At 44.0% G+C, this 24,953-nt stretch overlaps 1 protein-coding gene and 1 long non-coding RNA gene across 2 annotated transcripts in view; one reads left to right on the forward strand and one right to left on the reverse strand.

The window, feature by feature from the left end:
- Positions 1–995: 995 nt before the first annotated feature.
- LOC311052510 (lactoylglutathione lyase-like) overlaps positions 996–24,953 on the reverse strand; it is a 25,412-nt gene continuing 1,454 nt past the window's right edge. Inside the window, exons 2-6 of the mRNA XM_084067490.1 lie at positions 9,892–9,974; positions 6,523–6,663; positions 3,807–3,874; positions 1,298–1,387; positions 996–1,136 (exon numbers count right to left, since the gene is read on the reverse strand). Of these exons, the coding sequence (XP_083923616.1) occupies positions 1,045–1,136; positions 1,298–1,387; positions 3,807–3,874; positions 6,523–6,663; positions 9,892–9,974 (474 nt within the window). The 3' untranslated portion in view covers positions 996–1,044. The remainder of the gene's footprint in view (positions 1,137–1,297; positions 1,388–3,806; positions 3,875–6,522; positions 6,664–9,891; positions 9,975–24,953) is intronic.
- LOC311047569 lies at positions 23,689–24,728 on the forward strand. Its single transcript, XR_014601017.1, has 3 exons — positions 23,689–23,782; positions 23,901–23,971; positions 24,423–24,728. It is a non-coding gene; the product is annotated as an uncharacterized lncRNA (long non-coding RNA).

Consider the following 24,953-nt stretch of genomic DNA (forward strand, 5'->3'; position numbering starts at 1 on the left):
ATTCTGAGAAGGAAAGGCCAGATGGATCATTGTGTCAAAAAACATGGCTCCCATCCACTTCCGCTCTATCTCCTCCTCTAAAACCCCTTTAACTCCCAAACCTTTTACGCTGGGGAAAACGACTCATTTCGTACACACGATCGATCCGCCATTGTTACTCGTGTGAGAGATGTTATCGTTCCAGGCGTTAGCCAGGACCATCGGCCAAAATGGAGGCATGTTTTTTTTCACATGAAATGCACATCGTGGAGCCTACAGCTTAAACAGCGCCGCACAGCTCAACGCTGAGATTTCGGCCACCAAACGTGATCTGTTATTATAAAATGCTGACACCCGATGTATATGTATACGTATACGTATACGTATATACATATATATATATATATACGTATACGTATACGTATACGTATACGTATACATATACATATACATATACATATACATATATATATATATGTATATATGTATATATATACATATATATATATATATATATGTATATATGTATATATATACATATATATATGTATACGTATACGTATACGTATACATATACATATACATATACATATATATATATATATATGTATATATGTATATATATATATATATATATATATATATATATATATATATATATATACGTATACGTATACGTATACATATACATATACATATACATATGTATATATATATATATATATATATAATTAAAATCATTATCATAATAATTCTCTCCCCAGATATTCACTGAAAGATCACAGCTTGATCTGCATTAGGCTAATTGCTAGGTGGTTGCTAGGGGGCGGCCGGGTCTATGAAGTGATTGGCACCATGTTGTCAAATGGTTGCTAGGTGGTTGCTAGGGGGCGGGTCTATGACGTGATTGACACCATGTTGTCAAATTGTTGCTAGGTGGTTGCTAGGGGGCAGGTCTAGGATGTGATTGACACCATGTTGTCAGGTGGTTGCTAGGGGGCCGGTCTATGAAGTGATTGAAACCATGTTGTCAGGTGGTTGCTGGGTGGTTGCTAGGGGGCGGGTCTATGATGTGATTGACACCATGTTGTTGGGACTCAGGATTTCGATCCAGTAACCGTCTGGATCCTGAATGAACGCCAAGCCTTTCATCTTACCTACACACACACACACACACACACACACACACACACACACACACACACACACACACACACACACACACACACACACACACACACACACACACACTCATATAGTATATATATAATAGTATATTATAGTGCATATAATTATATGTGTGCATCATCTCTCTCACCATCGTCTGGTTTCTTGACAAACGTGACTCCTTGTTCTTCAAAGAGTTTACAGGCAGCGTAAACATCTGGAACTGCTATACCAATATGACCTGAAAATATGTATTAATATATATGAAATATATATACAGATGTGCCACTTCAAAACTTCACACGTTACTGTTCTTTCCCTGTTCTGCCCTTAAAAATGCACTGTTTTGCCCCTGAAAAGAAGTTGTCACTACACAACTCCGTTTTTCCCTTCAACAGACATCCATATACATGAGAACAAAAGAATGTGTGTTGAAGAAGGTGTCAGACTCATTATGAGGCGAAAGGTGATTTGAAGAGGTCCTTGACCAGTTGCTCAAATTAATTAGCATCATAAAAGCAGTGATCATCAAAATAATTCAGCATTTTAAATGCCCTTCTTTGTCCCTCTTATTGCCCTGGGAATCCCCTGAAAATTTACTGTCTTGCCGATGGCAGGACTTTTAAAGTTTTGAAATGGCACATCTGTATAAATATATATATAAATATATCCGGGGAAACTACCCCCTGTCAGGTGATAAGAAGCTACGTCCTACCGGGGAAACTCCCCCCTGTCAGGTGTCAAGAAGCTACGTCCTACAAGGGAAACTCCTCCCTGTCAGGTAGGGGTGTGCCGATACACTAATTTCACGAAACGATACGATACGATATTTGGCTCACAACTTCGATACGATTTCGATACGATATGATACGCACTTTTTTTATTATGAAAATATATGGAGGAGAAAAAAAGAAAATGCAAACAAATAATTCTGTTTTTGCATTATTCAGACATGCAAACTTGTAGCTTTTCAGCTACAATAGCCGTTTTGAATCCAAATAGTATGACACCTGACCCGAAAAAAAAACATGTTGTCACTCTTTTCACTTCGGGGCCGTTTGCATGCCTGATTATTATGATTGTAAAAAAAAAAAAAAAAAAAAAAAAAAAAGAATTTCAAAAACGATATTTTTTTTTTCCAAAACGATACATATCGTCGCGAAAACGTATCGCGATATATCGCGGGACGATATATCGGCACACCCCTACTGTCAGGTGTCAAGAAGCTACGTCCTACCAGGGAAACTCCTCCCTGTCAGGTGACAAGAAGCTACGTCCTACCGGGGAAACTCCCCCCTGTCAGGTGATAAGAAGCTACGTCCTACCGGGGAAACTCCCCCCTGTCAGGTGATAAGAAGCTACGTCCTACCGGGGACACTCCCCCCTGTCAGGTGATAAGAAGCTACGTCCTACCGGGGACACTCCCCCCTGTCAGGTGATAAGAAGCTACGTCCTACAAGGGAAACTCCTCCCTGTCAGGTGTCAAGAAGCTACGTCCTACCAGGGAAACTCCTCCCTGTCAGGTGACAAGAAGCTACGTCCTACCGGGGACACTCCCCCCTGTCAGGTGATAAGAAGCTACGTCCTACCGGGGACACTCCCCCCTGTCAGGTGATAAGAAGCTACGTCCTATCGGGGACACTCCCCCCTGTCAGGTGATAAGAAGCTACGTCCTACCAGGGAAACTCCACCCTGTCAGGTGATAAGAAGCTACGTCCTACCGGGGAAACTCCACCCTGTCAGGTGATAAGAAGCTACGTCCTACCAGGGAAACTCCACCCTGTCAGGTGATAAGAAGCTACGTCCTACCAGGGAAACTCCACCCTGTCAGGTGATAAGAAGCTACGTCCTACCGGGGACACTCCCCCCTGTCAGGTGATAAGAAGCTACGTCCTACCAGGGACTCTCCCCCCTGTCAGGTGACAAGAAGCTACGTCCTACCGGGGACTCTCCCCCCTGTCAGGTGACAAGAAGCTACGTCTTACCGGGGAAACTCCCCCCTGTCAGGTGACAAGAAGCTACGTCCTACCGGGGAAACTCCACCCTGTCAGGTGATAAGAAGCTACGTCCTACCGGGGAAACTCCCCCCTGTCAGGTGATAAGAAGCTACGTCCTACCGGGGAAACTCCCCCCTGTCAGGTGACAAGAAGCTACGTCCTACCAGGGAAACTCCCCCCTGTCAGGTGACAAGAAGCTACGTCCTACCGGGGAAACTCTCCCCTGTCAGGTGATAAGAAGCTACGTCCTACCGGTGACACTCCTCCCTGTCAGGTGATAAGAAGCTACGTCCTACCGGGGACACTCCACCCTGTCAGGTGATAAGAAGCTACGTCCTACCGGTGACACTCCTCCCTGTCAGGTGATAAGAAGCTACGTCCTACCGGGGACACTCCCCCCTGTCAGGTGACAAGAAGCTACGTCCTACCGGGGACACTCCCCCCTGTCAGGTGACAAGAAGCTACGTCCTACCGGGGACACTCCCCCCTGTCAGGTGACAAGAAGCGGCCTGCTCACTCCTCATGCGTTGAAGGAAGCATGATCTCAGTTTGGATCTCTCCCCAGGCTGGCAGAGAGAGAGTAGCGCCCGGGATTACACGCTTAGGCATTCGTTGAAAACATGGGGTTTAAAATATGCATTATGATAATAATGTAAAACTCACCAAAACCACGAGGATCTGAGTTCCCGTTGTGATAAGACTGAGTCTCATCTGTCTCTGAACCCCAGTTACTGAGAGAGAGAGAGAGAGAGAGAGAGAGAGAGAGAGAGAGAGAGAGAGAGAGAGAGAGAGAGAGAGAGAGAGAGAGAGAGAAAGACATTTTTTACCACAGCCACCTATTTACATAAAGAGGAGTGCACGCCCACATTGGACCCGTCTGTGGGAGTGACTCAAACATGGATCAAAGCAAAATAAAATGTCAAACTGAAGTGTTTTTACAGACAAGTTCTATGTGTGATTTATAGTCCAGTTCTATATGTCCAAAAAAGAAGGTTCGTTCAAATTTTCGGGGGATTAGGAAAACTATACATTTTTGGAAACTTCAGAGTATAACAAATCAGAAAATCCATGATTCCATTTGCGCGGAAGCCAATATGGTGGCCATCTTGGATTTTGAAAAATGGCGACCTTTGAATATTCGTTTTTCACCACAGGAAATCCAATGGTGCTAATTGAAAAATATTTACAAATGATCAATGGCACAGATTTGGGTCATAATCCTTGATTTTGGGAAAAAAAATGAAATATGTAATATCCGTTTTTCCACTATTTTGACTTTTAGATTACATAGGATCATGATTCAAGTGGTTAAATCTACATTTTTCAGGAAATCCAATGGTGCTAATTAAAATCAGTGATCAATAGCACATATTTACATAACAATCTAGAATTGTAATATATGATTATCTGAAGAGACAGAGACAGATGATTTCTCTCATTGACACAAGGTTGCGTCATTTATTTAAACAAACACAAACTAGACCAGCCTATACATCATCCTCACTATCATCATTGCTGTCACTAGCCAATGTATCTTGACAGTCTTCATCATTTTGGCAGTCAGCAGTACACTGACATAGCTCCGTAAAGGGTAGCCCCACTGATCTGCACGGACATCTAAGTGTAGAACAGTCTGCTTTACCATCTCAATGATTGCCTCTGGTGGGGGTCGCCTTTCCGACATGTCGCCTTTCCGACGTTAACTAACCCTATACCTAACCCTAACCCTAACCTTAACCGCACGCGGAAGCCACTAGTCGGAGTGGTGAGATGTCGGAATGGAAGGAGCACCCCGCTGGGAGGGACTCAGTTGTAACTGGTTTCAGCTGGCCGTCCTTGTCCTTGTGGTAGCCATTGTTGAGTGGGTCAAGGAACTCCTGCTGAGCAATGTGTGCCTGACTCCACACTCTGGCCTGGATATGGACTCTTAAGACATGCTGCTTGAAAGCACCAAGGGTGGGTGGAAGCTTGTCCCCTTCTGCCATGTGTTTGCATAATAGATGCCATCTCAGCTCAGGGATGTTTTCGATTTTGATCCCCTTTGGTAAGTATGCAGTGCATACAAACTTAGCTACTGTAGTTAGTAGATCCTCTATCACATCACTGGTTTGAGAAAGCATCTTCAGAGCCTGGAGGACATCATCACCAGCTTTGAGGTAGCTGTTCCACCAGGTAGGTTTGCCTATCCTATCCCAGTGTTGTCTGCTCCTGTAAAGGCATGAAATGCAGGCAAAGCTTTGGCTCGGTCTGCACCCAGAATTTTCCATATTGGTGCCACTTCCAAAATCCCAGCTGACAGATGTCAGTGTACTGCTGACTGCAAAAATGATGAAGACTGTCAAGATACATTGGCTAGTGACAGCAATGATGATAGTGAGTGATACTCTGCAAACACAAGGTACTGTAGAAGGGGACAAGCTTCCACCCGCCCTTGGTGCTCTCAAGCAGCATGTCCTAAGAGTCCACATTACTCAGCAGGAGTTCCTTGACCCACTCAACAATGGCTACTACAAGGACAAGGACGACCAGCTGAAACCAGTTACAACTGAGTCCCTCCCAGCACCAGAGGCAATCATTGAGATGGTCAGATGTCACTGTAAAGCAGACTGTTCTTCACTTAGATGTTCATGCAGATCAGTGGGGCTACCCTGTATGGAGCTATGTCAGTGTATTGCTGACTGCCAAAATGATGAAGACTGTCAAGATACATTGGCTAGTGACAGCAATGATGATAGTGAGGATGATGTATAGACTGGTCTAGTTTGTGTTTGTGTAAATAAATGACGCAACCTTGTGTCAATGAGAGAAATCATCTGTCTCTGTCTCTTCAGATAATCAGATATTACAATTCGAGATTGTTATGTAAATATGTGCTATTGATCACAGATTTTAATTAGCACCATTGGATTTCCTGAAAAATGTAGATTTAACCACTTGAATCATGATCCTATGTAATCTAGAAGTCATAATAGTGGAAAAACGAATATTACATTGTTTCCCCCAAAATCAAGGATTATGACCAAATCTGTGCCATTGATCATTTGTAAATATTTTTAATTAGCACCATTGGATTTCCTGACCCTAAAAATGTAGATTTAGCCACTAGAATCCAGATCCTACGTAATCAAGAAGTCGAGATATTGAAAAACGAATATTCAAAGGTCGCCATTTTTCAAAATCCAAGATGGCCACCATATTGGCTTCTGCGCAAATGGAATCATGGATTTTCTGATTTGTTATACTCTGAAGTTTCCAAAAATATATAGTTTTCCTAATCCCCCGAAAATTTGAACGAAATTACATTAGGTGGACTATTAGGTGTTTCATAATCTCTCTCTCTCTCTCTCTCTCTATATACATATATATATAATAAACGTACTGGGTCAGTTCTATAGTAGCTCTCCTAGAGAAGGTCCAGGCCGTCCTCTCCTTCACATCAGCAGGAATCTCCTTCTTGTCTTCAAACCCCAAGAAGAACAAAGAGAACCTCATGGACGGGAAGTCAAACTTCTGGAGGAGACTAAACACACACACACACACACACACACACACACACACACACACACACACACACACACACACACACACACACACACACACACACACACACACACACACACACACACACACACACACACACACACACACACACAAATTAGAAGTTCCATTAATGTATAGTTATAAACAATGTATAATGTATTCATTTATCGGATGCTTTTATCCAGACTGACTTACAATACACAAGGTAAACACATACATAGAATACAGAGACAGTGTAGAGTCTCAGTAAACTATAGGATCATAGAATACACAGAGACAGTGTAGTGTCTCAGTAAACTATAGGATCATAGAATACAGAGAGACAGTGTAGTGTCTCAGTAAACTATAGGATCATAGAATACAGAGAGACAGTGTAGTGTCTCAGTAAACTATAGGATCATAGAATACAGAGACAGTGTAGTGTCTCAGTAAACTATAGGATCATAGAATACAGAGACACAGTGTAGTGTCTCAGTAAACTATAGGATCATAGAATACAGAGACAGTGTAGTGTCTCAGTAAACTATAGGATCATAGAATACAGAGACACAGTGTAGTGTCTCAGTAAACTATAGGATCATAGAATACAGAGAGACAGTGTAGTGTCTCAGTAAACTATAGGATCATAGAATACAGAGAGACAGTGTAGTGTCTCAGTAAACTATAGGATCATAGAATACAGAGACAGTGTAGTGTCTCAGTAAACTATAGGATCATAGAATACAGAGAGACAGTGTAGTGTCTCAGTAAACTATAGGATCATAGAATACAGAGAGACAGTGTAGTGTCTCAGTAAACTATAGGATCATAGAATACAGAGACACAGTGTAGTGTCTCAGTAAACTATAGGATCATAGAATACAGAGACAGTGTAGTGTCTCAGTAAACTATAGGATCATAGAATACAGAGAGACAGTGTAGTGTCTCAGTAAACTATAGGATCATAGAATACAGAGAGACAGTGTAGTGTCTCAGTAAACTATAGGATCATAGAATACAGAGACAGTGTAGTGTCTCAGTAAACTATAGGATCATAGAATACAGAGAGACAGTGTAGTGTCTCAGTAAACTATAGGATCATAGAATACAGAGACAGTGTAGTGTCTCAGTAAACTATAGGATCATAGAATACAGAGACAGTGTAGTGTCTCAGTAAACTATAGGATCATAGAATACAGAGAGACAGTGTAGTGTCTCAGTAAACTATAGGATCATAGAATACACAGAGACAGTGTAGTGTCTCAGTAAACTATAGGATCATAGAATACAGAGAGACAGTGTAGTGTCTCAGTAAACTATAGGATCATAGAATACAGAGACATTGTAGTGTCTCAGTAAACTATAGGATCATAGAATACAGAGAGACAGTGCAGTGTCTCAGTAAACTATAGGATCATAGAATACACAGAGACAGTGTAGTGTGTCAGTAAACTATAAGATCATAGAATACAGAGACATTGTAGTGTACACCACATGATGACATTAATAACTATGCACTTCAAAGAAAACACTTTTTTTTAAAAGTGAGCTTCCATCACTGTGATGACCACACACCGCCCACTTCACACTGGGTGTGATTTTTTTTCTTTTGAAACAAAAAAAAAAGGCATGGGTTTCCGAGGCTATGGATAATAAACATATCGAGGTTAACTGGCTAAATTAATCTGACAAAATAACTCAGCACAGGTCTCCGCCAGGTCAGGTAGGTCATTGTGGCCTCATGGTGGCGCTATAATAGGCCAATGTTTAAAGGGTGCCATTTATTCTTAGGCCTTTCACGGCAACCGGACACTGCATTCATGATTTGAGGCATTTTGTGCCAAAAAATGTTTTGCTAAATTAGACCTGCTGGTGGCGCTATAACAGGCCAATGTTAAAAGGGTGACATTAGTTCCCAACATAGTGTGAATGTGCGCGCTAAGTTTGACCGCAATCGGACGGTGCGTTCATGATTTGCGGAATTTTGTTCAAAACAAGCCAATAATGCAAACTTTAGATGTCAATCTTAGCCAATGAGGATGGAATATGAAAAATGACAATACATCCGTCTTGATCACTTGATCACATGACTATAGAAATCATGTGTACCGATTTGCGTGAAATTTGGATAAAATCGGAAGGCGTAATATAAAAAAAAATGTTTTACATAAGTCGGCCTCCTGGTGGCGCTATAAAAGGCAGATGTGAAAGATGCAGGGCCAAGTTTTTCCTTGGCCTCTAGGGAGTGCACATACAAAGTTTTACACAGATCGGTGCAGTTATAGGTAAAAACATGAATCGGCCTGTTATAGCGCCACCATGAGGCTGATTTGAACATTTTCATGTGGTATTTCTTCCTCTGCCTAGTGATAATATGCGTGCAACATTTCACGTAAATTGCACGCTGTGTTTTGATTTGAGGCATTTTGTTGAAAACGGACCACTGCTGGAAACCGTTTTGTTTATGACTATAGAGATACTGTGTGCCGATTTGCGAGATTTTTGGACAAAATGTGTAGGAGTACTGTCAAAAAATATGTTTTGCACAAATCGGCCACCTGGTGGCGCTATAAAAGGCCCATGTTTGGGCCAGAAGTTCTGAATTGGCATTCAGGGAGTGTGTGTGCACAGTTTCACTGTCATCAAGCCAACGGTGGCGGAGATTAGCTGGTCACAGACGGACAAACGGACAGAGGGTTAAACACATAGATATATATAAACACTAGATGACTCACCCGCGCTGCTGGCCAATGGAGTACGACGCTGCCACATGGCGGCCATCTTGGGACGGTCATTCATAACATTATGTCTATGGTGCATGTACTTTGAAATAACCATAGCGTGCTCAATTTACATCCGATTTTCAAACGGTTTGGTGTTTTGTAAACACCAAAGATGTAGTTATGATACCGCATACTCATAATTATAATCATGTTTTTTTTTTTAATAAAATTAAGTATGCGGTATCATAACTACATCTTTGGTGTTTACAAAACACCAAACCGTTTGAAAATGGGATGAAAATTGAGCACGCTATGGTTATTTCAAAGTACATGTACCATAGATATAATGTTATGAATGACCGTCACAAGATGGCCGCGGTTGAGCTGCGCTTGCGACGCCCCCTTGAGCCATCTAGCCTTTATATATATATCTATGGTAAAACATACTCGCCAGGCCTTTCGGCCTGGTGGAGACAACAATGAATGGATGATAAATCAACACTCACGTCATGCCCAGTATCCTGGTGTAGAAGTCCAGGGATCTGACCGGATCTTTAACCCTCAACATGGTCTGTTGCATCATGAAGTCCTGCACACACACACACACACACACACACACACACACACACACACACACACACACACACACACACACACACACATTACATTACATTACATTACATTACAGTCATTTAGCAGACGCTTTTATCCAAAGCGACTTACAATAAGTGCATTCAACATAGGTAGGGAACGAAAACTACTAATCACCAGAGGTCTTAAGTGCATTTCCTGTAAAAACAAGCAACCAAGAGTATACCTAGCGCTAAGGTAAAAGTGCAATATATCAGCTATCTACTTTCATAAACACATGAGATAAAATAGCCAAATCAAATGAGCACGAGCTAATAGATCCAATACAACAATACAACAATAGTTCCTACAACTAGTTAACAACAAGTAGGCCAGGCAAAGAGGAAGGGTAGTGTTTCCTGAAGAGGTGGGTTTTCAGCCTGCGGCGAAAGATAGGCAGTGACTCTGCTGTCCTGACATCAGTGGGAAGTTCATTCCACCACTGTGGGGCCAGAACAGAAAAAAGTTGTGACCGTGTCGATCGACCAGAAGGACAGTTGAGTGGGGAGGGAGTCAGTCGCCCCGAGGTGGCAGACCGGAGTGGTCGGGCAGGGGTGTGGGCATTGACCAAAACCCGGAGGTAAGAAGGAGCTGTTCCTTTCACTGCCCTATAGGCTAGCACCAGGGTTTTAAACTGAATGCGAGCCGCTACGGGGAGCCAGTGCAGAGAACGGAGAAGGATAGTTGTGTGAGAGAACTTGGGTCGGTTGAACACCAGACGAGCCGCAGCTTTCTGAACAAGCTCCAGAGGTCTGATGGCAGATGCCGGAGCACCAGCCAGGAGGGAGTTGCAGTAGTCCAGGCGGGAGATGACCAGAGCCTGGATGAGCACCTGGGCTGCCTTCTCCGTGAGGAAGGGGCGAATTCTCCTGATGTTGTAGAGGAGGAATCTGCAGGACCGTGTCACTGATGCGATGTTAGCCGAGAACGACAGTTGATCGTCCAGGGTCACACCCAGATTCTTCGCAGTCCGAGTTGACGTCACCACAGCGTTCTCAATGGTGATGGCCATGTCTCGGTGAGGACAGCCCTTCCCTGGGATGAACATCAGCTCGGTCTTGTCCAGGTTGAGCTTCAGGTGGTTCGTCGACATCCACTCCGAGATGTCAGCCAGACAAGCAGCAATGCGTGCCTCCACTTGTGTGTCAGAGGGGGGGAATGAGAGGATCAGCTGGGTGTCATCGGCATAGCAGTGGTAGGAAAAGCCATGGGAGCGGATGACAGCACCAAGAGATGTAGTGTAGAGAGAGAAGAGAATAGGACCCAGAACCGAGCCTTGGGGAACCCCAGTAGTGAGCCTGTGTGGTTCTGACACAGACCCTCCCAGCATCACCTGGTAGGAGCGACCCGTCAGGTAGGATGCAAACAGGGAGAGTGCAGAGCCTGAGACACCCATCCCCTCGAGGGTGGAGAGGAGGATCTGATGGTTCACTGTGTCGAACGCTGCAGACAGGTCCAGGAGTATCAGGACAGAGGAGAGAGAGTTCGCTCTAGCGGCATGGAGCGACTCCGCCACTGCCAGGAGGGCAGTCTCTGTCGAGTGACCCACTTTGAACCCAGACTGGTTGGAGTCCAGGAGGTTGTTCTGGTGGAGATACGAGGACAGTTGTTTGAACACAGCACGTTCGAGAGCTTTAGATAGGAAGGATAGAAGGGAAACCGGTCTGTAGTTATTGACTTCAGAGGGGTCAAGTGTCGGTTTCTTGAGGAGGGGGGTGACTCTGGCAGTCTTGAAAATAGAGGGAAAGTAACCAGATGTCAGAGAGGTGTTAATAAGGTGGGTTAAGAAGGGAAGAAGTTCAGGTGCAGTGGACTGCAGCAGAGGGGATGGGACAGGGTCCAGAGAGCATGAGGTGGGGCGGCTAGAGGTAACAAGGAGAAGGACCTCGTTAGGGGAAAGGGGAGAAAAGTGGGATAGAGAGGTGGAGGGGGGGGGGGAGAGGAGTAGATGAAGCTAGAGAGGGGAGGGTGGAAGACGGACGGGTGTGGGTAGTGCGCAGGGCACCAGCCGGGGGAGGAGGGAATGAGGATCGGATATCGTTCACCTTCTTGTCAAAGAAGTTGGCGAAATCGTCAGGGACGAGGGACGAGGAGGGAGGAGGGGGAGGTGGTTGCAGGAGAGAGGAGAAAGTTTCAAAGAGTTTTTTAGGGTTGGAAGCAGAAGCCTGAATTTTAGTGCAGAAGAAAGCAGCTTTAGCAGCTGATAGAGAGGAGGAAAAGGTAGAAAGGAGGGATTGGAAGGTAAGAAGGTCCTCCGGGAGGTTGCCATTTCTCCATTTACGCTCAGCTGCTCTTAGGCTCCGTCTCTCAGTACGCACTGAGTCCGACAACCAGGGTGCAGGTGGAGTTTGGCGTGCAGGCCTGGTGGTGAGGGGACAGAGATGGTCCACACACACACAGTTTATGTATACGATGTGGTTAAAAAGGTAAAACAAGGACCCTTTGTTTAGTTTATAGTTACCATGTGATGAAAAAGGTAAAACAAGGACCCTTTGTTTAGTTTATAGATACCATGTGGTGAAAAAGGTAAAACAAGGACCCTTTGCCGCTGTTGTACCTATGGGGTAGCCACGCCCAGTGGAACCTCATCTCTGATCATAGGACTGTGTGTATAAGTGTTAGTGTGCAGTCAGAGTTGTGTACCTTGGTCATAGAGCACATTTAAAACAACATGTTGAACCAAAGTAACACTCAGTAACACAATACTAACATAAACAAGAGCAAAAACAACACAATAAACAGGACAACATCAGACACAATGCCTGTAGAGGAAACAGCAGCTTCTCAATCTGAATGTTCAAACGCCAAGGAGAACAAGTGAGTTTTCAAACGTGATTTAAAGGAGAATTCCGTTCATTTTAAGTGTTATGTTTGATGTGAGTCAAATCACTTACCAACGTAGAAATGAAAATCGCGTGACTCCACAGATCCCCCTATCGACCCCCACCGTTGGCATGATAGTAGGATTGTGGATAGCCCAAATTCGCCTATTTTAACAAATGCAAAGTCTGTTTTTTTCCTTCTAGTACTCATTGTTGAGTCCCATGATAATGTAACAGGCGCTAAAACTCCGAGAAGCTAACGGCTAATAACAGAACGAGCTAACGCTGGGGCTGCTTATATCTCTGCATGGCAGCCCCAGGTTGCCAGGTCGGGAGAGAAACCGGCAACCAGCATTTCGTTCGTTCTGTTATTAGCCGTTAGCTTCTCGGAGTTTTAGCGCCTGTTACATTATCATGGGACTCAACAATGAGTACTAGAAGCAAAAAAACAGACTTTGCATTTGTTAAAATAGGCGAATTTGGGCTATCCACAATCCTACTATCATGCCAACGGTGGGGGTCGATAGGGGGATCTGTGGAGTCACGCGATTTTCATTTCTACGTTGGTAAGTGATTTGACTCACATCAAACATAACACTTAAAATGAACGGAATTCTCCTTTAAACACAGGCAGGGTTTGAGACGCTCTAACATGGGGTGGAAGCTCCTTCCACAGTGTGGCGCTATGGAGGAAAATGATCTATCTCCAGCTTTGTTGCTGTGACCTTAAGGAGTGACTGGTCAGTCAGTAGACCTTAAGGAGTGACTGGTCAGTCAGTAGACCTTAAGACCTTAAGGAGTGACTGGTCAGTCAGTAGACCTTAAGGAGTGAATGGTCAGTCAGTAGACCTTAAGGAGTGACTGGTCAGTCAATAGACCTTAAGACCTTAAGGAGTGACTGGTCAGTCAGTAGACCTTAAGGAGTGACTGGTCAGTCAGTAGACCTTAAGACCTTAAGGAGTGACTGGTCAGTCAGTAGACCTTAAGGAGTGACTGGTCAGTCAGTAGACCTTAAGACCCTAAGGAGTGACTGGTCAGTCAGTAGACCTTAAGACCTTAAGGAGTGACTGGTCAGTTTTTTTTATTTTTTTATTTAACCTTTATTTAACCAGTAAAACACATTGAGACACAGTCTCTTTGTCCTTAAGACCTTAAGGAGTGACTGGTCAGTCAGTAGACCTTAAGACCTTAAGGAGTGACTGGTCAGTCAGTAGACCTTAAGGAGTGACTGGTCAGTCAGTAGACCTTAAGGAGTGACTGGACAGTCAGTAGACCTTAAGGAGTGACTGGTCAGTCAGTAGACCTTAAGGAGTGACTGGTCAGTCAGTAGACCTTAAGGAGTGACTGGACAGTCAGTAGACCTTAAGGAGTGACTGGTCAGTTAGTAGACCTTAAGGAGTGACTGGTCAGTCAGTAGACCTTAAGACCTTAAGGAGTGACTGGTCAGTCAGTAGACCTTAAGGAGTGACTGGTCAGTTAGTAGACCTTAAGGAGTGACTGGTCAGTCAGTAGACCTTAAGGAGTGACTGGTCAGTCAGTAGACCTTAAGGAGTGACTGGTCAGTCAGTAGACCTTAAGGAGTGACTGGTCAGTTAGTAGACCTTAAGGAGTGACTGGTCAGTTAGTAGACCTTAAGGAGTGACTGGTCAGTCAGTAGACCTTAAGGAGTGACTGGTCAGTCAGTAGGACCTTAAGGAGTGAATGGTCAGTCAGTAGACCTTAAGGAGTGACTGGTCAGTCAGTAGACCTTAAGGAGTGACTGGTCAGTTAGTAGACCTTAAGGAGTGACTGGTCAGTTAGTAGACCTTAAGGAGTGAATGGTCAGTCAGTAGACCTTAAGGAGTGACTGGTCAGTTAGTAGACCTTAAGGAGTGACTGGTCAGTCAGTAGACCTTAAGGAGTGACTGGTCAGTTAGTAGACCTTAAGGAGTGAATGGTCAGTCAGTAGACCTTAAGGAGTGTCTGGTCAGTCTAGACCTTAAGGAGTGACTGGTCAGTCAGTAGACCTTAAGGAGTGACTGGTCAGTCAGTAGACCTTAAGGAGTGACTGGTCAGTTAGTAGACCTTAAGGAGTGAATGGTCAGTCAGTAGACCTTAAGGAGTGACTGGTCAGTCAGTAGACCTTAAGGAGTGACTGGTCAGTCAGTAGACCTTAAGGAGTGACTGGTCAGTCAGTAGACCTTAAGGAGTGACTGGTCAGTCAGTAGACCTTAAGGAGTGAATGGTCAGTCAGTAGACCTTAAGGAGTGACTGGTCAGTCAGTAGACCTTAAGGAGTGAATGGTCAGTCAGTAGGACCTTAAGGAGTGACTGGTCAGTTAGTAGATTGTGTAAATTCAACAGCTGAAGGAACCCTGTATTCTGCCTGAGTCACCTAGATAGTTTGAGTATATTTTCTTCTAATAGCAGGTTGCTTTAAGTAGCTGTACTTTGTTCTAAAGTGTCAGTGTTGTGTAGTTTGTATAGTTGTAGTGTTGTGTAGTTTGTATAGTTGTAGTGTTGTGTAGTTGTATAGTTGCTTTAGCTTCTAACTAGTTGTTATTTAGCTTGCTCTATTGCTCAGCTGACAGCCTATTAAAGGCACTTTGAACTGAAGACTTGTATAATTAGGGGAGGGGCATTCACAGTGTCAAGGTGTTTAAAGTCAGTGTGGGGCCAGTGTGACTTCAGTGTGTAAATTCAACAGCTGAAGGAACCCTGTATTCTGCCTGAGTCACCTAGATAGTTTGAGTATATTTTCTTCTAATAGCAGGTTGCTTTAAGTAGCTGTACTTTGTTCTAAAGTGTCAGTGTTGTGTAGTTTGTATAGTTGTAGTGTTGTGTAGTTTGTATAGTTGTAGTGTTGTGTAGTTGTATAGTTGCTTTAGCTTCTAACTAGTTGTTATTTAGCTTGCTCTATTGCTCAGCTGACAGCCTATTAAAGGCACTTTGAACTGAAGACTTGTATAATTAGGGGAGGGGCATTCACAGTGTCAAGGTGTTTAAAGTCAGTGTGGGGCCAGTGTGACTTCAGTGTGTAAATTCAACAGCTGAAGGAACCCTGTATTCTGCCTGAGTCACCTAGATAGTTTGAGTATATTTTCTTCTAATAGCAGGTTGCTTTAAGTAGCTGTACTTTGTTCTAAAGTGTCAGTGTTGTGTAGTTTGTATAGTTGTAGTGTTGTGTAGTTTGTATAGTTGTAGTGTTGTGTAGTTGTATAGTTGCTTTAGCTTCTAACTAGTTGTTATTTAGCTTGCTCTATTGCTCAGCTGACAGCCTATTAAAGGCACTTTGAACTGAAGACTTGTATAATTAGGGGAGGGGCATTCACAGTGTCAAGGTGTTTAAAGTCAGTGTGGGGCCAGTGTGACTTCAGTGTGTAAATTCAACAGCTGAAGGAACCCTGTATTCTGCCTGAGTCACCTAGATAGTTTGAGTATATTTTCTTCTAATAGCAGGTTGCTTTAAGTAGCTGTACTTTGTTCTAAAGTGTCAGTGTTGTGTAGTTTGTATAGTTGTAGTGTTGTGTAGTTTGTATAGTTGTAGTGTTGTGTAGTTGTATAGTTGCTTTAGCTTCTAACTAGTTGTTATTTAGCTTGCTCTATTGCTCAGCTGACAGCCTATTAAAGGCACTTTGAACTGAAGACTTGTATAATTAGGGGAGGGGCATTCACAGTGTCAAGGTGTTTAAAGTCAGTGTGGGGCCAGTGTGACTTCAGTGTGTAAATTCAACAGCTGAAGGAACCCTGTATTCTGCCTGAGTCACCTAGATAGTTTGAGTATATTTTCTTCTAATAGCAGGTTGCTTTAAGTAGCTGTACTTTGTTCTAAAGTGTCAGTGTTGTGTAGTTTGTATAGTTGTAGTGTTGTGTAGTTTGTATAGTTGTAGTGTTGTGTAGTTGTATAGTTGCTTTAGCTTCTAACTAGTTGTTATTTAGCTTGCTCTATTGCTCAGCTGACAGCCTATTAAAGGCACTTTGAACTGAAGACTTGTATAATTAGGGGAGGGGCATTCACAGTGTCAAGGTGTTTAAAGTCAGTGTGGGGCCAGTGTGACTTCAGTGTGTAAATTCAACAGCTGAAGGAACCCTGTATTCTGCCTGAGTCACCTAGATAGTTTGAGTATATTTTCTTCTAATAGCAGGTTGCTTTAAGTAGCTGTACTTTGTTCTAAAGTGTCAGTGTTGTGTAGTTTGTATAGTTGTAGTGTTGTGTAGTTTGTATAGTTGTAGTGTTGTGTAGTTGTATAGTTGCTTTAGCTTCTAACTAGTTGTTATTTAGCTTGCTCTATTGCTCAGCTGACAGCCTATTAAAGGCACTTTGAACTGAAGACTTGTATAATTAGGGGAGGGGCATTCACAGTGTCAAGGTGTTTAAAGTCAGTGTGGGGCCAGTGTGACTTCAGTGTGTAAATTCAACAGCTGAAGGAACCCTGTATTCTGCCTGAGTCACCTAGATAGTTTGAGTATATTTGAGACCGCTAATCTAATATATCCTACTATTTCAACTCACGTCGAGCAAGTGGTAACAGGGGGGCTCTGGAATTGCCGCTCGGCTGTGGTGGAAGGCAAAGCTGCTTTCATCACAGGCTACGCATCCGGGCTCTCCCTTAACTTCCTTGCCCTGACTGAGACTTGGATCCCACCAGAAAACACTGCTACACCCGCGGCTCTGTCAGATGTGTTCTCTTTCTCTCACACTCCCAGAGGCGTGCGGATAGGTGGTGGTGCTGGTCTCCTAATTTCCAGAAAATGGAAATACTCTCCTGTCTCACTGTCACAATTCTCTCCTAACTCTTTTGAATATCACATGGTCACGGTTTCTCATCCAGTCAAGCTCACCATTGCAGTTGTTTATCGCCCACCGGGCCATGCTGGTGGCTTCCTGGAGGAACTCGACCATCTAGTCTCTCACTTCCCGGTCGACGGCTCTGGAATCATCCTTCTGGGTGACTTCAACCTCCCGACCGAGAAGCAGCTAGACCCACTACTGTCGTTTCTCGCCGCCTTCGACATAGTCCTTTCCCCATCTCCCCCTACCCACGAGAAGGGCAACCAACTGGACCTGATCTTCACCAGAGGCTGCTCTACTGCTAACCTGTCCGTCACTCCTCCTCCCAGTGAAAAGGGTAAGAAACTCTCTGATCACTACCTCATGTCTTACTCTCTCTCTCTCTCCTCCCCCCCCCCACAGCCCCTCCCTACCCACATGATTTCCTCACGTCGCAACCTTCGCTCACTATCCTCCTCTGATCTTTCCTCCTCTGTCCTCTCTGCTCTCCCTGCCCCCGAATCCTTTGCCCTACTATCCCCCGACACTGCCACTGATCTTCTTTTCTCTACTCTATCCTCTTCCCTGGACCATCTCTGTCCCCTCACCACCAGGCCTGCACGCCAAACTCCACCTGCACCCTGGTTGTCGGACTCAGTGCGTACTGAGAGACGGAGCCTAAGAGCAGCTGAGCGTAAATGGAGAAATGGCAACCTCCCGGAGGACCTCCTTACCTTCCAATCTCTCCTTTCTACCTTTTCCTCCTCTCTATCAGCTGCTAAAGCTGCTTTCTTCTGCACTAAAATTCAGGCTTCTGCTTCTAACCCAAAAAAACTCTTTGAAACTTTCTCCTCTCTCTTGCAACCACCTCCCCCTCCTCCCTCCTCGTCCCTCGTCCCTGACGATTTCGCCAACTTCTTTGACAAGAAGGTGAACGATATCCGATCCTCATTCCCTCCTCCCCCGGCTGGTGCCCTGCGCACTACCCACACCCGTCCCTCTTCCACCCTCCCCTCTCTAGTTTCATCTACTCCTCTCTCCCCCCCCTCCACCTCTCTATCCCACTTTTCTCCCCTTTCTCCTAACGAGGTCCTTCTCCTTGTTACCTCTAGCCGCCCCACCTCATGCTCTCTGGACCCTGTCCCATCCCCTCTGCTGCAGTCCACTGCACCTGAACTTCTTCCCTTCTTAACCCACCTTATTAACACCTCTCTGACATCTGGTTACTTTCCCTCTACTTTCAAGACTGCCAGAGTCACCCCCCTCCTCAAGAAACCGACACTTGACCCCTCTGAAGTCAAGAACTACAGGCCGGTTTCCCTTCTATCCTTCCTATCTAAAACTATCGAACGTGCTGTGTTCAAACAACTGTCCTCGTATCTCCACCAGAACAACCTCCTGGACTCCAACCAGTCTGGGTTCAAAGTGGGTCACTCGACAGAGACTGCCCTCCTGGCAGTGGCGGAGTCACTCCATGCCGCTAGAGCGAACTCTCTCTCCTCTGTCCTGATACTCCTGGACCTGTCTGCAGCGTTCGACACAGTGAACCATCAGATCCTCCTCTCCACCCTCGAGGGGATGGGTGTCTCAGGCTCTGCACTCTCCCTGTTTGCATCCTACCTGACGGGTCGCTCCTACCAGGTGATGCTGGGAGGGTCTGTGTCTGAACCACACAGGCTCACTACTGGGGTTCCCCAAGGCTCGGTTCTGGGTCCTCTTCTCTTCTCTCTCTACACTACATCTCTTGGTGCTGTCATCCGCTCCCATGGCTTTTCCTACCACTGCTATGCCGATGACACCCAGCTGATCCTCTCATTCCCCCCCTCTGACACACAAGTGGAGGCACGCATTGCTGCTTGTCTGGCTGACATCTCGGAGTGGATGTCGACGAACCACCTGAAGCTCAACCTGGACAAGACCGAGCTGATGTTCATCCCGGGGAAGGGCTGTCCTCACCGAGACATGGCCATCACCATTGAGAACGCTGTGGTGACGTCAACTCGGACTGCGAAGAATCTGGGTGTGACCCTGGACGATCAACTGTCGTTCTCGGCTAACATCGCATCAGTGACACGGTCCTGCAGATTCCTCCTCTACAACATCAGGAGAATTCGGCCCTTCCTCACGGAGAAGGCAGCCCAGGTGCTCATCCAGGCTCTTGTCATCTCCCGCCTGGACTACTGCAACTCCCTCCTGGCTGGCGCTCCGGCATCTGCCATCAGACCCCTGGAGCTTGTTCAGAAAGCTGCGGCTCGTCTGGTGTTCAACCGCCCCAAGTTCTCTCACACAACTATCCTTCTCCGTTCCCTGCACTGGCTCCCCGTAGCGGCTCGCATTCAGTTTAAAACCCTGGTGCTAGCCTATAGGGCAGTGAAAGGAACAGCTCCCTCTTACCTCCGGGTATTGGTCAATGCCCACAACCCTTCCCGACCACTCCGGTCGGCCACCAAGGGGCGACTGACTCCCCCGCCACTCAACGGTCCTTCTGGTCGATCGACACGGTCACGACTTTTTTCTGTTCTGGCCCCACAGTGGTGGAATGAACTTCCCACTGATGTCAGGACAGCAGAGTCACTGCCCATCTTTCGCCGCAGGCTGAAAACCCACCTCTTCAGGAAACACTACCCTTCCTCTTTGCCTGGCCTACTTGTTGTTAACTAGTTTAGGAACTATTGTTGTATTGGATTGATTAGCTCGTGCTCATTTGATTTGGCTATTTTATCTCATGTGCTTGAAAGTAGATAGCTGATATATTGCACTTTTACCTTAGCGCTAGGTATACTCTTGGTTGCTTGTTTTTACAGGAAATACACTTAAGACCTCTGGTGATTAGTAGTTTCGTTCCCTACCTATGTTGAATACACTTATTGTAAGTCGCTTTGGATAAAAGCGTCTGCTAAATGACTGTAATGTAATGTAATGTAATGTAATGTAGACCTTAAGGAGTGACTGGTCAGTAGACCTTAAGACCCTTGTAGAGTTATTGGGAGGTAGAATCTCTGATATGTATATTGGTGCCAGCCCATTTAAAGACTTAAAGACAAACATTAAAGTCTTAAACTGAATCATATAACGAACAGGGAGCCATTGTAGGGAGGCAAGAATCAGGGAGATGTGATCATATTTCCGTGTCTCTGTTAAGAGGCGAGCGGCAGCGTTTTGGACTAACTGTAGTCGTGACAAGCAGGCTTGGCTAAGGCCAACATAAAGTGCCATGTTTCACATTCACTTTATTTTACAGTAGTCGAGTCGGGTTGAGATAAAAGCATGGATAAGACATTCAGAATCAGAAAGGATTACAGCAGATTTTGGCTAAAAGCCTCAGCTGATAAAAGCTGGATTTAACAACAGAGTGAATATGTTTGTCAAACTTAAAATCACCGTCTGTCCAGTTTAGTGACCACCAACACAACAAGGCTAGTGACCACCGGAAAATATAAATGTCTAATCTAGTGACCACCGGAAAATATAAATGTCTAATCTAGTGACCACCGGAAAATATAAATGTCTAATCTAGTGACAACTGGAAAATATAAATGTCTAATCTAGTGACCACCGGAAAATATAAATGTCTAATCTAGTGACCACCGGAAAATATAAATGTCTAATCTAGTGACCACCGGAAAATATAAATGTCTAATCTAGTGACCACCGGAAAATATAAATATATAATCTAGTGACCACCGGAAAATATAAATGTCTAATCTAGTGACAACTGGAAAATATAAATGTCTAATCTAGTGACCACCGGAAAATATAAATATATAATCTAGTGACCAATGGAAAATATAAATGTCTAATCTAGTGACCACCGGAAAATATAAATATATAATCTAGTGACCACCGGAAAATATAAATATATAATCTAGTGACCAATGGAAAATATAAATATATAATCTACCCAGCTAGCAGATCGGCGTTGCAACTGACGTCAGGCCGGCCTGGACAGAGCGGGCCCCGCCGAGCGGAGGCTCACCCTCCTCACGCCCTCCTCACGCCGGAGATGTCTCGCTCACCGAAATGTCCGGCGGAGTAGCATTTTAGAAGAGTCTGCGGCGGTCTGCAGCCAGCGTCACGACGTCCTGACGCTGTTATTGCCACGCTTTGAATTTTCCCTATACATTCTGTAACCATTGGTTCTCAAAGTGGGGTCCAGGGACCACCATGGGTCTTGAGGGAGTTCCAGGGGGTCCCCAGCTAAATGATAGGAAGGAACCAAATGGACCTGTGAAACTTGTACGTTGTGCGTGTTTCAGAGTTAAATTAACAATGATTTTAATTAAAGATAAAGATGAATTTGGGTCCCAAAGATAGAAATGCCATTGGACTGGGGTCCCTGAAATTAAATTAAACTTTAGCTTTGTTGTTTTTATTATTCTTATTCTGTTGCTATTATATTTATTCCTTGCATTGTTAATTCTAATTTAGAGTTGATGTATTTGCTTATTTAAAACAAAATATATATAATGAAGTGTCTTGTTATTATTATCAATATTATTATTATTATTATTATTATTATTATTATTGTTATTATTACCCTTATTATTATTATTATTATTATTATTATTATTATTATTATTATTATTATTATTATCAAGTTGTATAATTCATTATTAGCACTAAACATACTTTATTTAGGCCTTACAGGGACTCAATATACTCCAGTTCAGTAGGTGGCGGTATACACCGGATATACGCAACGGATGCTTACATCAAATGACTGAGTGTTGCCATATTTTGCGAGAGAAATAAGCAGCCAGGTCTATGAAAACAAGCCCAAAACTGTGTATTGGCTAAAGTCATGTGGCGACTAATAGGCCACATGGCCTATATACATATATATATATATATATATATATATATATATATATATATATATATATTGAAAATAGCCGATGTACAAGCTCACAACGCGTCTTCAAACAAACCCAAAGTCGCTCATAATAAGCAGACATGGCAACACTGTCTCCGTGCCTTGAGCAACGACAGGACATCCGGTTGCTACCAAGCAGGTCCCTGACCCTTCTCGCCTTAGGGAAAAATCACCGCTGATATATCGATGTTCAAATTAAATAGTACATTTTTGTTAAAAAAGAAAGGGAAGATATGTTCTCCAGCGGAGGGCTACTCAGACGGAGGACTACACATGCGGAGTAATATTCGTCACACAGAAGTATCACACACGACTCCTCCCACCCTCTCTCTCAACACGGAAGGCGGACCTTTTTAACTGCAGTGGACGGTCGGCAGTAACTCCTGCCCAGAGCTTGCAAACAAAGTTATTTTTCCGAGCCAAGAGGTGAGTTTTAGCTTTTATGTGTCTTTATGTATATGTCAATTCACTTTTACGCCAGTAATAATAGTTTTATTCGATCTTATTTTAGGTTTATGCACGGTGCACAGCCCATCCCCCACTGTCTGTTTCATTGTTTGCATGCTAGCTGGCTAGCTAGCTAACTGACTAGACTTTTCTTGTTTGCTACCCACATTACTTTTAATCACGTCACAGAGTTATGATACTAACTGTTGATCGATGGATTGGTAGGTAAATCTGTGTTATTTATATAGATCGCCGAGCTCATGTTAGCTGAAGGCTAGAATAAGGCAGAATTAAGCTAAAAGCTTACACACACACACACACACACACACACGGCTGCTAATTTTCTTAATTATTTTGCTTTACATTAAATGAACTGGCTGCTGAAAATAGCCAATCTGTAATCTTATGCCACAGCCGAAATCTTAAATGTATTTTTTCCTTCTCTTTTCTTTCTCTCTATACAGCATAACCTCCAGGTTAGCATCATGGAACCCAGCTGTACCATTTTGGACAAGAGGAGTTCTCCTCAGGTATGAAGGCACAAGGCAACGATTATATATTTTCATTGTGGAGTTCTGATGTTGCTGAGCCTTTACATAAAATAAAACAACAAACATGACTTTATTAAACACTGGTTAGCAGCTAAATGCAAGCCCCAGAAAACGTTAAGACCCTGCATTGATATTAGTATGTTACTGTTTGTAGTTTTTTCCTGCGATGGAGCATGATATGGCTTTGATTGTGTCTAACCCTTCTCTTTTTCTTTTTAATTTTCTTTCTTTCTCAGATCTGTTTCTGCTTGTCATTTCCTGAGTCACAGCAGTGGGGATGAAGAGATCGAGGAGCATCTGTGATGACCAAGCTTATAAAACCATGGTAGGTTTAACATGAGTCTAGAAGTAATGTACAGCATAACAGTATAAAGTAGAGCCTGACTAAAAAAACAAAAACGGTTTGATTACTTACACACTCTCCCTGTGTCTGTATGTTCCAGACGCAGCGCTGTTTGACCTGGTGAGGGCAGTGACCACATTCAAGAACCTCTTGGACCTCACGTTTTGCAAGGTAAGGGTGTGACTAGCCTACACAGTTATCCAAAAATAGCCAATCTACAAGCTCACAGCACGCCACATTTATTTTACCATATATCCCTGAAACCTCTCTGTCATGATAGTTGAACATTATGTGAAAATGGTGTTGGTGTGGAAATTTAGTGAGACATTAGAAGAGGGGAACTGATCAATGTATCAAGGGTTTCTACACACTGAGTTAAATTAACATACATTTCACTATGGGCGCGTTCGAAAATACAGCACTGAGCACACTGGCCAATACAAACTAATAGGCGAGTGTGCTCCGGTGCGTAATTTCCGAACGCACCCTTATATAAATTGGGGTCTCAGAGATAGCCATGCCATTAACAGGGTCTGTAGACCTGATGCATGTTAAATTAGGGGTCCTTATTAAAGTACCAACACCACCGTTGTCTAATTTATTTCCTTTCTCTCCCTCTCAGTTGGCGTTCGTTGGGTGGCTCACGTGACACGTTCCACATGAAGGAACTGCATTGGCTTTGGAAGAAGAGGCGGGCGACAGACACCAGCACACAGAACCCAAAATTGAATTAAATGAACAGTGGCCCATTTTGTATTCATTCCAGTAGCTTTGATATGGCTCTGAGTCTGTGGCATGTTAACTAGAAACACATACAGTACACCAGGACAAACTACAGCGGTAACACATGGAATCAAAATGGACCTTTACATGTCTGAGCGTCTGTGTACACTGTACAGATAGAACCAAATGGACCCTTACAGGTCTGCAAGAGTACAAATGGAGATCTCCTATTTTTTGAATATTCTTATGCATTTTGTACTTGACATTCTGCTGAATGGGTATGTTTACTTTTGTCCAGTAGCTTTGATATGGCTCTGAGTCTGTAGCATGTTAACTAGAAACACATACACCAGTAACACATGGAACCAAAATGGACTTTACATGTCTGAAAGTCTGTGTACAGATGAAACCAAATGGACCCTTACAGGTC

Source organism: Gymnoscopelus microlampas (genome assembly GCF_963454915.1).
Source record: "Gymnoscopelus microlampas genome assembly, chromosome: 1".
NCBI lineage: Eukaryota > Metazoa > Chordata > Actinopteri > Myctophiformes > Myctophidae > Gymnoscopelus > Gymnoscopelus microlampas.